At 52.2% G+C, this 12,637-nt stretch overlaps 1 protein-coding gene across 2 annotated transcripts in view; it reads left to right on the forward strand.

Moving 5' to 3' along the window:
* The first annotated feature begins 1,708 nt into the window (after positions 1-1,708).
* TBC1D9B (TBC1 domain family member 9B) overlaps positions 1,709-12,637 on the forward strand; it is a 43,205-nt gene continuing 32,276 nt past the window's right edge. The window contains exons 1-3 of one of the 2 annotated variants that reach the window (XM_087429198.1): positions 1,709-1,874; positions 5,194-5,304; positions 10,246-10,364. In XM_087429198.1, coding sequence (XP_087285324.1) covers positions 1,757-1,874; positions 5,194-5,304; positions 10,246-10,364 — 348 coding nt within the window. In that variant the 5' untranslated portion in view covers positions 1,709-1,756. The remainder of the gene's footprint in view (positions 1,875-5,193; positions 5,305-10,245; positions 10,365-12,637) is intronic. The other variant, XM_087429199.1, reaches the window with a different exon arrangement.

Raw genomic sequence — 12,637 nt, forward strand, 5'->3', positions numbered from 1 at the left:
AAGCTCTGGACATTGGTACCACCTCTGCCACTACTAGTATGAACTTGGCAAATCATTTCACCTGCTTGTGTTCAGTTTTATCTGTATAATAGGGATCATAAAATACCTGCCTCGTGGGGTTGACATGTGGGGATTAGATTTAAAATAATGTGAGAAGTAGGCTTAATATCATACATCCCATAACCATTTAGTATCTGGAATATATAAATAACTCTTACAACTCAACAATAAAAAGACAACCCAATTTAAAAATGGGCAAAGGATACAAATGGACATTTCTCCAAAGAAGACATACAGATGGCCATCAAGCACATGAAAAGATGCTCAACATCATAAGTCATTAGGGAAATGCAAATCCAAACCACATGACATACCCCTTCATATCCATTTTTTTTAAAAAACAGTAACAAATGTTGATGAGACACAGAGAAACTACAAACCTCACACATCACTGGTGGGAATATGAAATGGTGCAGCTGCTTTGGAGAACAGTTTGTTCCTCAAAAAGTTAAACATAACTTTACTATAGGACCCAACAATTCTCCTAGGGATCTACCCAAGAGAACTGAAAACATGTTCACAGAAAAACTTGTACACAGATGTTCATGGCAGCATTTTTCACAAAAGCCAAAAAGGGGAAACAACCCAAATGTCCATCAGCTGATGAATGGATAAACAAAATGTTGAATATCCATCTTGAAAGTTGATTCAGAGTCTCAAGCAACATGTCAGAAGACTTTTGATCACTCTGGCTGTCAACCACAAAACCACCTATTGAATGCCAGTGACAGAAACACAACTGGAAACCAGCTTAGGCCTCCCAGGATGATTCTGAAGTGCCCCCTTCCTACTGCCCTCCCGCTGGATCCTTGGCGGGCTCCGCCCAGCAGGGTGCCCCTGCATCCCAATTGGCCCTGGACATTGTGGATTCAGCCTATTGTCCCAAGCGGAGTTAACAGCTCCCCCTTTCACTCAATAGGGTCAGTGTTTGGACTGTGAGGGGGTCGAGCCCTCTAGGCCAGCACTGGGAGGGCAGGAATCCACATCCCCAGCCCCGCATGCTGCCCGCCCATGCCTATGCAGAAACCTCTGGGGTCCCAGGGGCCGGCCCTGCCCCGACCCCAAGACCACCCAGCCTCAGTGTCGCCATCTGTCAGGTGAGGGGGCTGCAGATTTCTGAGGAGCCTGCCGGCCTCAGGGCTTCCTGACGCCCTGTCCTGGGCTCCTGGAGGTTCTCCTAGTCTTAGGCCCGCGGGTTGGAATTCTGAGAACGATCGGAATCCTCAAACCGTCTTCCAGCCGCCCTTTGCAATGTTAACGCGCACTGGGTTGCAGTGCACGATCAGCCAAAATTCTATTTCCAAACGCTATTTCTTTACATTTCCCCCCAAAGCCTGGACGGGTTTTCACACAACGCGGGGGCCCTGCTCTCTGCACAACCAGTTCCTCTGGTCTGTGGACTGGGCCATTACGGCCACAGGCCCCGGCCCCGGGCTGGACGGGGCCTGTAGATGAGGCTGCAGCGCAGGGCCCCGGACGCGCAGACCCGAGGGAGGCGGACACGGCCGGGCCGGGCCGGCTTGTGGCGAGCGGGGGGCCGGGGTGGGGGCCGGGCGGCCGGGCCCGCAGCCGGCGCCGTGTTGGGTCCGCGCGCCCGCCAGGGGGCGCCGCCCGCGGCCCGCCCACCCCGCTCGGCTCGGCGCGGCGGCGACGGCGCTTCCGCCTGGCGGCCTGGGCCCGGTGTAGCGGCCCCGCGATGTGGCTGGGACCGGAGGAGGTGCTGGTGGCCAACGCGCTGTGGGTGACGGAGCGGGCCAACCCCTTCTTCGTGCTGCAGCGGCGCCGCGGCCACGGCAAGGGCGGCGGCCTCACGGGTGAGAGGCGCGCGGGGCCGGGCGGGGCACGGCGCGCCGGCCGCGGGGCCGCACGGTCCGCACGGACAGGCCCGGCCTCGGCGCATCGCCGCGGGCGCGCACGTCAGCGCGGGCCGGGGGCCGGGGGCGCGGGGCGAGGGCCGAGGGGCGAGGGGGCGGGCCGCGGGGCGAGGCAGGCCAGTGCGCTCGCGTTAGGAGGCTGGTCGGGAGACTTGGGTCAGCCCAGGGCGGCCAAGTGAAGGCTGGCGGCGGCCGGTGCCCAGACTCGGTGCCCCGGAGCTTCCGGCGCTTAGCCGAGGGGCGTGCGCTTCCTGGAGTGGGATTTCACAGAGGAAAGTCAGCGAGATCTCCCGGTCCTCTTCCTCCGCCTCAGTTTCCCCAGGTGCTTCTGAGGGGCCAAGTGACACAAGCACACATTTTCTTTTGCCTCCTTCATTCCCACCTCACCAAAGAATTGCTCTTTTAGCAAGATCAGAAGGCCCCTGAGCTGCTGCTGGCCTCAGCCCCCATCCCGCGAGCTTCTCCTCGCGTACCTTAATGCTTCTTGGTGCATTGGGGCTGCAGACGGAGGCTTTGCCCAGTCACCAGTCTACGCTGTTCTGGTGAGCTAGCCAGTGTGCCCCCTTGCCCGTGTGAGCATCACCGCTAACACGAGAGGAGACTGGACAGGCACTTCCTGGACTTTCGTGCCCTGTGGGATCCCGCGTTCCCTCTGCGGGTGCTGTCCGAGGCCCCCATGCTCCAGGGCCTGGGCTGGACACTGCCAGAGCAGAGCTGTGTCAGGCTCAGGGCCGGACTAGGGACTGTGCTCCTCGGGTGGCCCACTGTTGCCATACAGGACTTGGGGCCCAATGTTGCCAGATCTTCCAATTTATCAAGAGAATTTCCTGTGAAATGTCCTGATTTTTAAATATACAGACAGAGGCTTCCGGTGGGAGAGCTCTTCCCGGCCTCTCCTGGGCCACACCTCCTCCCAAGAAATCCTGGCTCCCTTAAGTGCCTCAGGCTCCCTCCAACAGCCTCGACAGTCACCGGAGCAGGTGCTGGACCTGCCTCCTGGACTAGGCTGTTCAGTGGAAGTTAGACGGCAGCCCCTCTGGAGCGACTGTCCAATGGTCAGCCTCTGAGTTACTGCAAGCTCGTGGAGAAAAGTGAGGTGTGGGTGCCCAGTACCTTTTGTTGCACCAGCATCCCAGTGTGTCAGATTCAGCTGGTGTGCCTCCAACACTGCTTCTGTGCTGTGTCTTTCAGTCCATCGTCTCAGCGGGTTGGGTGGGGCCCTCTGTGCTCTGCCTTCTTGTGCAGAGAAGGCTTTTTCCACCTCCCTCATGTCTCCATGTTCCCCAAGATGGAGCTCACCACATCCCCGCCCCCCAACCACTCTGTGAACGCCCTGCTCCAGATAGGTTTGGTAAGTCCTGCTGTGGCCTCTGCCGTGGCCCGCCCTGTGCCGTCATAGCTATCGTGGCTTCCTGAACACTGTCCCCCTGGGGGAGGAACAGCTGGTGATGTGGTTTTATTCATGCTCTCTTTTAAAAACAGTTGCCAGCCTGGATTCTTCATTGAAGAGTCTGAGTGTGACCAGATGGTCTGCCCATTAAAAAGCTTTCAGGTCTCACAATATAGATATGCCAAATTTTAATAAAGATTAAAATTTCCAAGACCAGAAGAGAAACTCCAACAGGAACCATGAACAAAAGTTTATTCCAAAGGCTGATAAACTTAAATATGCCATTTTAACTACAATTTAGAGATATTTTAGAACATTTCAGTAAACCAAGTGAGAGATTACACACTGCTGGCTTGGATGTATGTAAAGAGTACCTTCTTTTGTAATTGGTAATTTTGTTTATTAAAGGCTAGAGGGGAAAAAATGGAATATGACACAAAAGTGTTAAAGTCAAGTAATAAAATCAGTAGAAATTATTCTGACATCAACAGGAAAATGGTAACAAAATATTTTCAGATCATACCAAAAGCAGCACTTTATTAAAGGGAAAAAATAAATTTCAAATTGGAACAATGAACAGGTTTTTACATAGCTTGATAATGAAGAGGAGTGGATCAAATACAGTGGTAAAAGGTAGACATTTCCTCTGATCTGTTGGGGCAGTAGTGACATTGACAAAAGCTATATGTGATGAGAAGGAAAACTTGAAATGCCCTAAAATGCTTCAGTTCAGAGATGGAAATAAAAAACTGGATTGGTGTTTTCCCAAATTGGACAATTCTAAAAATTTGCGTGTCCTTTTCAGTCATGCCTTTTTTTGTTGTTGTTGCTAAGGAAGGTTGGCCCTGAGCTAACATCTGTGTCAGTCTCCCTCTATTTTTTTTTTTTTTATAATTTTTATTTATTTATTTATTTTTCCCCCAAAGCCCCAGTAGATAGTTGTATGTCATAGTTGCACATCCTTCTAGTTGCTGTATGTGGGACGCGGCCTCAGCATGGCCGGAGAAGCGGTGTGTCGGTGCATGCCCGGGATCCGAACCCCGGCGCCAGCAGTGGAGCGCGCGCGCTTAACCGCTAAGCCACGGGGCCGGCCCAGTCTCCCTCTATTTTTATGTGGGTCGCCGCCACAGTATGGCTGCCGACGAGTGGTGCCTAGGAACCGAACCCAGGTCGCCGAAGCAGAGCACACCAAACTTAACCCCTAGGCAACAGAGCCAGCCTCAGTAATGACTTTTGAGGCTGCAAGGAACTTCCTGAAACTTTCCATAATAAAAATGTGTGATTCTGTGACAGAAGAAAGACTACATTATCTTCCTGTTGTTGATATGTAAAATGATGTTGCAAAATCATTGCCTTATGAAAAAAGCCATGGGAGTACCTGTGGAAAATGTATCTTAAGAGATGTGTCTGGCAGTTAATAAAACACATTGTATTATTTTTCTGGATTTTGTGATATTTGTGGTATTATTGTTTTTGTTTTTAATTTGTAATTGTTGTACTTTCTTATTCTAAAGAAATACTTGTTTTCAAACCTAATTTTGTATTTTTCTTAAAGAGGGTCTTCTAGAATTGTTTAAGCTTTGGGCCTCATACAACCTGCCTCTGCCCCTGCCTGCAAGTGTTTCTGAATCAGGAGGATAAGCAGAAGCTTCCAGGAGGAAGTGGAAGGGGACTTGTTGATAGGGATCAGATGCTAGTTGAAGGCCTTTCAGGATAAAGAATTCATCTGACGGACAAGGGTGATGCCAGATGTTTCTCCCCCTGGGCTGGGGCATTGGGGGCGGTGCCGCCATCCTGGCTGCCTCCGGCCAGGCTCACCTCTCAGCACGGCCCTGCCTCACCCTCCACTTCTCTCTCCCCTCCTCCCAGGTCTTCTCGTGGGCACCCTGGATGTAGTGCTGGACTCCAGCGCCCGAGTAGCCCCTTACCGCATCCTGCACCAGACCCAGGACTCACAGGTCTACTGGACAGTGGCGTGCGGTAGGTGCCCAGAATGACAAGGGCTGCTGGGCAGGGCAGGGCCTGCCCCAGGGAGGCGGGCCCCTGGGAGGGAGGGGGTACATCCCACATTCCTGGGCTGGATATTGCCTTCTGAGAAGCCAGCGCTGCCCCTCATTCAGCCAGCACAGCCCAGGCCAGCATCCAGCTTAGGAAGGCAGCTCAGCTGTGCATGGGTGCGGGGCAGGCAGAGGTCGGCCCCTGCAGCCCTGCACGCCTCTCTCAAGGCTCAGCCTTGGGCAGGGTCCACATTCTCTTGCTCACTTTTTCTCGAGGTAGATACAATTAATCCTCATTATTCACAGACTCCATATTTTCGAATTTACCTACTCGCTAAAATTTATCTGTAAACCCCAAAATCAATACTTGTGTTGCTTTCAAGGTCACTTGTGGACATTCGTGGGATTGTACGTGTGCACAGCAGGGTGAAAATTGAGACACAGGTTCCCAGCTGAGGTGGAGCAAGGCGTCCTTCTGCCTTCATGTGTCAGCTCTCAATCTGTAAACAACTGTCCTTTTCGAGGTCTAAGTGCCATGCTTTTTGCATTGTTGTGGTTTTTGTTGGTGACTTTGCTGTTTAAAATGGCCCGAGCGTAGTGCTGCAGCACTCTGTGGCGTTTCTGAGCGTGAGGAGCTGTGGGGTGCCCCGTGGAGAAACCGAGGTGGCGGATGAGCTTCCTCCAGGCCTGAGGGCCAGGGCTGCCGGCCGTGAGTTCAGTGGTGGGGAATTAACAACACCTACTAAGTAAGGGGGCTTTACACAGAAAGGCGCATAAAACAAAGTTAGGTATCTATGGGTCAATGAACATGTTGTGACGAGCGGTTCTCGGGAACTCAGCCCTGTCGCTCCCCTGGGCGCAGAGTGGCGAATTCAGTGTTCCAGGAGAGTCTATCGCACACAGCCACTGCGGATAACGAGAACTGGCTGTTGCTGTCATCCTAGGGGGAAATACACCTGCCCTCCCGAGAGTCTGGGAGGAGGTCCCTTTCGGTGGGCGCCAGCCTGGCTGAGGCCGCTGGGGTAAAAGAACAGCCGTAGCCAATGCCAGAGAGCGCTTCCTGTGCGCCCGGCACCTACATGAACCTCCCAGCAACTCAAGAAGGCAGAACTCTGGCGCTCCTTATTTTGAAGATGAGGAAACTGTGGCCCAGAGGGGTTAAGTAACCTGCCCAAGGTCACACAGCACTGCAGTTCAGACCCAGAGCACCTGCTCACGTCCACTGTGCTGAATGCCTCTCTGTGCTGGAAGCCACAGTGTCACTGTCCCCCAGGATGGTGATTTTTCTTGGAGACCTGAGGAGAGGTGATGAGAGCACTCACAGCTAGACCCCAGCTTCAGGAGGGGAGGGGTCGAGGGGTGAAGGCACCAGTCGGGGCAGCAGCTGGGCACAGCCTCTGCTTACTAGGTGTCTTCCTCCTCCCAGGCACCACTCCCCTGGGTGTGAGTGAATGAATGAAGGCTTCGAACCATGAGTTTGTCCAAAGCCACACAGGGAAGCCCAGTAGGACCCCTACTCTCCTGGTTCCAGAGTCTGAGTGGGGTGCTGGGGGCTTCACATGGGTGAGGCCTTCCCTGAGTGGGGCCCAGGGAGGTTGGTGTGTGCCTGGGCAACAAGGAGATGCTTTACTCTAAAACGGGCCCTTGGGGTTTTCCTCTGGGTCTCAGTGGTGTTCCTTCTTGGAGAGCAGCCTCTCCGTGGCAGAGAGAAGCATGGCCTCACTGTGTAGCTATGTGGGAACCCCTTTGGTGGCAGTGGAGCCTGGTGCTGGGGAGGGGCCGGGCCACGTTTTGGAGCCCCAGCCCTTAGCCTCAGGCCACACGCTGACCTGCTCCCTCTTCTGCCAGACCCACAGCCCCTCCCTGGTCAGGTCCCTGTGCTCATCTGCCCTGGCCTCTGCCCAAGCCTCCCTCCGCTTCGTCCATGCCCTCCCCTTCAGCTCTCCAAAACCAAAGTCCTGGTGGTACCTGCCCACTGAGTCCTGACTCTTGAGCCTGCCATTAAAGGACTTTCGGGGTCTGCCTGCCTCCCTTTCTGTCCTTCTCCCCCACAGCTCACACCTGGCCTTCAGGCAGACCAGACGCTTGCAGGGCCTGAAGTTCACAGCCACACCGGCCTGGCTGGTGTGCATCCAGCGTCCCCTCACCTCCACCTCACTCCTGCTGCACTATTGAGAACCTGCCAGATGTCACCTCCCATGGAAAAGCTTCCCGGATTCCCCAGACCCACATACCCAGCCTGCCTTCTTCTCTGAACTTGCAGTGTCTCCACCAGTACTTGTATGCTAAAGCCTCGCTGACTTTCCTTTTGGACCTGTGGCTCCCTGAGGGTGTGGGTAGGCTCTGGAGCCAGGCACCCTGGGTTAGAGTTATGGTTTGGTTACTTCCCAGCTGTGTGACCTTCGACAACTTACTTAACCTCTCTGTGCCTCAGCTTCATTGTTTAAAATTACAATAATGGTACCTGTCTCCAAGATGCTCTAAGAATTAAATAAAATATTCTATGAAAACTTCTGAAAACAGAAGTAGCACTTAATAATTTAATTAGCAGGGCCAGCCTGGTGGCGTAGTGGCTCTGCTTCGGAGGCCCAGGGTTCGCAGGTTTGAATCCCAGGTGTGGACCTACTCACCGCTCATCAAGCCGTCTTGTGGTGGCATCCCACATACAAAATAGAGGAAGATGGGCACAGATGTTAGCTCAGGGCCAGTCTTCCTCAGCAAAAAGAGGAAGATTTGCAACAAATGTTAGCTCAGGGCTGATCTTCCTCACCAAAATAATAATAATAATAATAATTTAATTAGCTATTCTTTTTACTCCCAGCACCTAGCATAGAGATGGCACAGTTTAAGTGTTTAGTTAGTACTAAATGAAGATTGATTTCCTTTTAACCAATAATTCTTTTAAATACACATATGTAAATATTTATAATTAAAGTGAAGACAGATCTGCAGTGTGCACAAGATTTCTTCTGTTTTAGGTTGCCAGTAACATGTGTGTGAAAGGGAATGATACAGGGGCTGGCCCGGTGGCATAGTGGTTAAATCTGTGCACTCTGCTTTGGTGGCCTGGGGTTCTCGGGTTCAGACCCTGGGCGCGGACCTATGCACTGCTTATCAAGCCATGCTGAGGCAGGCGTCCCACATATAAAGTAGAGGAAGATGGGCACCGATGTTACCCCAGGGCCAATCTTCCTCACCAAAAAAATAAATAAATAAAAGGGAATGATACAGTAGTGTTGCATCATGTGCAAATTTAACTTCCAAATTCGAATTGGGTTCTTGGCAAGAAGACAGAGAGAGAGAGAGCGAGAGAAAGAAATCCCTTCGCTTACCAACTAGACTTTGGCCTTCATGCACCAGGGAAAGGAGGCCATAATAGAAACACAAAGAAAAATGAAAAAAAAAAAAAAAAAAGGTAACCTATGGATGATCCAGGGTGATTTTGATCACCTGGTGCGGCTCACTATAAGTTGTATGAGTCCAAGTTTATCGTTTTCATGTGGGCATCCTTGCACAGGCCCATGGGGAAGGGTCTTTCTGCAGAATTGCTTGTTAGGGTGGTGAGCTACTTGGGTAAATTTAAAGAAACAAACAAATCAACCTGAACTGAGACTGGCCGGGCTGTAACATATGACAGAGCCAAGAGCAGGTGGGGAGCTGGTGAGGACCAGGTGGCCCGGCCAGGGCAGGGTCAGGGCTGAGTTTTCAGCTGGTGGAAGAGTGTATCCAGGTAGGAAGGATGGGGTGACCAGGGATCAGGTGCCCAGTGAAAACGTGTGTGACCCACAGCCACGTTGGACTCGTGTCTTGCTAAGGCTCTGTCTGTGCCAGTGTGCAGGCCTTTCCGTGGGTCATGGAGTCGACTGGGCCTTCTGGGCACTCCCAGTCCATGAACTGTCCCACCCCAGATCAGTTAGAAGGATGCCCTCACTCCTCTTCTTATTCTTGTGCTCATTCATTCAGAAAACAGTTCTTGAGTGCAAACCCCATGCCAGGTACATGCAGACTCCAAAAAGTGGGATGCCAGGGGGCAGGAGAAGCCAGGCCAGGCAGAGGCTCCTCTCATCCCTTAGCTTCTCCTGGAGCCCCTTCTCCCCAGTTGCCTGATGGAGGCAGAGAAAACAGCTGCCTGGCCCTTTGGGAAAGGCGTTGGTCTGCCTTCTCTAAGTGTTTCCATTTCCATTGGGCCTGCAGTTCCCTCCAGGGCCCCTCCCTGAAGAGGACAGGGACCACCTCCTAGGTGGGGCAGACACTGGGGGCCAGCCAGAAGCTGAAGGAGTCAGACTGCAGTTCCTGGAGGAGGCAGGAGCAGGGCTGGGATATTAGCCAGAATGAGAAGCAGGAACATTGCAGGCAAAGGCCTGGGTGGGGTGCATCTGGCTTCAGAGAGAGGGACAGGAGCCTCTCCTGCCCAGCAGGAGACCAGCCAGCCAAGGGCCTGGAGTCCTTCAGAAGCTCCAGCTGCTCCCTGTGGACGCCTGAGTTCTCAGGAGAGCTGCAGGCACTCATACCAGGTCTGCCTGTGTCTGGTTAGTCACTTGTATATCAGAGACCACATTAAGTCCTTTTATCTCGAAGAAGAGTCTTGCTAAGTAAGCAACCCTGCAGGCGTGTAGACTGTTTTTGGGAGGACACACAAGCAACTAGTGGTCACTCGTACTGGCGGCCTTAGGGGGAGATGGAGGCTTCATTTTCCATGTGACTCGGCAGTTCTGCCTCAATTTTTAAATTTTTTGTTTTTATCAGGATCATTTATGACTTTTGTTATATACATAAAGTTTAAAAAGGAAAGGAGAAGCAGCTTGAAGATTTTAGTCACTTGGGTATACAAATTAGTCACCCATTTTAATCTCTCTTTGAATTTGTGTTTGAGGCCTGTGATTACATGATTTTCCTTTTCTTTACTCCACCAAACCTCCTCTAGGTTCCTCCCGCAAAGAGATCACAAAACACTGGGAATGGCTGGAAAACAACTTACTCCAGACGCTGTCCGTCTTTGACAATGAGGAAGACATCACCACCTTCGTCAAGGGCAAGATACACGTAAGGCTCGCCTCCCGCGGCTGGCCGGGTACCCCCGCCACCCCGGGCTGCAGTGTTCACCTGGTCTCCAACTGAATCTGCAGACAACACGGTGCGGTCCCCCCCCACTTTACAGCAGTGCAAACCAAGTGTCTGCTGCCGGGCTCTTGGTGTGGAAAGGGGACTTATAAAAAATTTAAAAAAATAAATAAATAATAATTTTATTTATTTTTCCCCCAAAGCCCCAGTAGATAGTTGTATGTCATAGTTGCACATCCTTCTAGTTGCTGTACGTGGGATGCAGCCTCAGCATGGCCGAAGAAGCGGTGTGATGGTGCGCGCCCAGGATCCGAACCCGGGCTGCCAGCAGCGGAGCGCGCGCACTTAACCGCTAAGCCACCGGGCCGGCCCATGAGAGGCAGACTTTAAAAGAAGAGAGAGAAAGAGTGCCATAAACAGCTCTAAGTCAGTAAATTTAAGAATTTAGACAAGATGGACACTTCATTAGAATAATAGTTACTAGCTTCCGATTGCTACCGCAACAAGTTACCATTAACCTAGTGGCTTAAAACCACGCAAATTCCTTCTCTTACAGTTCTGAGGCCAGACGTCCACATGGGTCTCGTGGGCTAAAGTCAAGGTGTGGGCAGGGCTGTGCTCCTTCAGAGGCTCTCAGGAGAGAATCCATTTCCTTGCCTTTTCCGGCTTTTAGGAGCCACTTGTACTCCTTGGTTCTTGGCCCCTTCCCTCACTTTTAATGCCAACAGCGTAGCATCTTCAAATCCATCAGTCAGGCTCTCTCCCCGCTTTTGTCGTCTCCTGCCCTTTGTGCCTCTGATCCCCTGGCCCCGTTCTTTGTAAGGACCCCTGTGATTGTATGGAACTCACCTGAGTAATCCAGGATCGTCTCCCCATCTCAAAGTCCTTATTTAATCACATCTGCCCAGTCTCTTTTGCTCTATAAACTAACATATTCCCAGGTCCTGGGGATTGGGATGTGGACATCTTTGGGGGCCATTAGTTGGCATTCCACATTGTATAACTTAAATTGAGACTCGGGAAAAAATAGGAAACCTGAATATGCCTAAAACTATTAAAATTGAATGAATAATTTAAAATCTTCCCAGTGATTTTTATAGTCGGGTTCTATCAGCCAACAAACAGGAAATCCCAACCCCATGAGCCAGGCCGGCGCGTTCCGTTGGTGGGACTGTTACTCCTGATTAGAGGCCAGTGGAAAATGCAGAGCAGGCCATGTCAGCCCCTCTGCTCCCTGCTTCGAGGTCTCCAAGGTGCAGCTGGAGGGAGGGGGGGGCGGGGGCTGCCGGCTGAGACCTAGGAAGGTGACCCGAGGGGCAAGGCAGCTAGTGATGACCCACGGGCTGTCCAGGGCCCACCTTGTGCTTTCCGGAGTAAGGAGGTGCTAATAATGTGGAGGGTGCTTTGCAGTCTTTTTTTCAGATGTAGAGCTAGTTCCTACAGGAGTGTCCTGGAGGGCACCAGAGGCAGCTTGATGGAGCAGAGATGTGGAAGTCACAGCCAGAGTGGTACTGGCTATCCTGAGATGGGGGCATCAGAGCACACCCCACCTTTGGTGGTCCGTGGCCCCCAGCTGTTCGGTGGGCCCCGGGCTGGTCAGTGGGCCCTGGGCTGCTCTGGGGGCAGAGGCAAGAGGCAGGAGCCCCCTGGTGTATGGATGCAGAGAAGACTGTCAAATACAGAACGTCCTCCAGGACGTTGTTGTGAGAAAAGCACTTCACAGAATAGTGCCACATGGGGATGCCTCTGGGTAGAGAGAGGAAGAGAGAAAGCCGCATGCCTTTGCTTAAAGGCCTTCAGTGCCTGCGTGTCTGGGAAGAACCCGGCAGAGTGGCTGCAGGGCGGGAGAGGGAAACTCCGTTGTCACTGAATACACTTTTCTGCCATTTGCTTTTTTTTTTTACCATGTTTATGTATTGTATTTTTCAGAAATTTTACATAAAAATGAATGTTTATTTATTTATTTTTGTGTGTGTGTGAGAGGAAGATCAGCCCTGAGCTAACATCCGTTGCCCATCCTCCTCTTGTTGCTGAGGAAGACTGGCCCTGAACTAACATCTGTGCCCATCTTCCTCCACTTTATATGGGACGCCGCCACAGCATGGCCTGACAAGCAGTGCGTCAGTGCGCGCCCGGGATCCGAACCCACGAACCCTGGGCCGCTGAAGCAGAGTATGCGCACTTAACCGCTATGCCACCCAGCCGGCCCAGTAAATGTTTATTTTAAAAGTCACTGCTCCAAGCCAGTGGTGATC

The sequence above is a fragment of the Ceratotherium simum genome, chromosome 4, assembly GCF_057802395.1.
Source record: "Ceratotherium simum simum isolate JZ-2026a chromosome 4, ASM5780239v1, whole genome shotgun sequence".
NCBI lineage: Eukaryota > Metazoa > Chordata > Mammalia > Perissodactyla > Rhinocerotidae > Ceratotherium > Ceratotherium simum.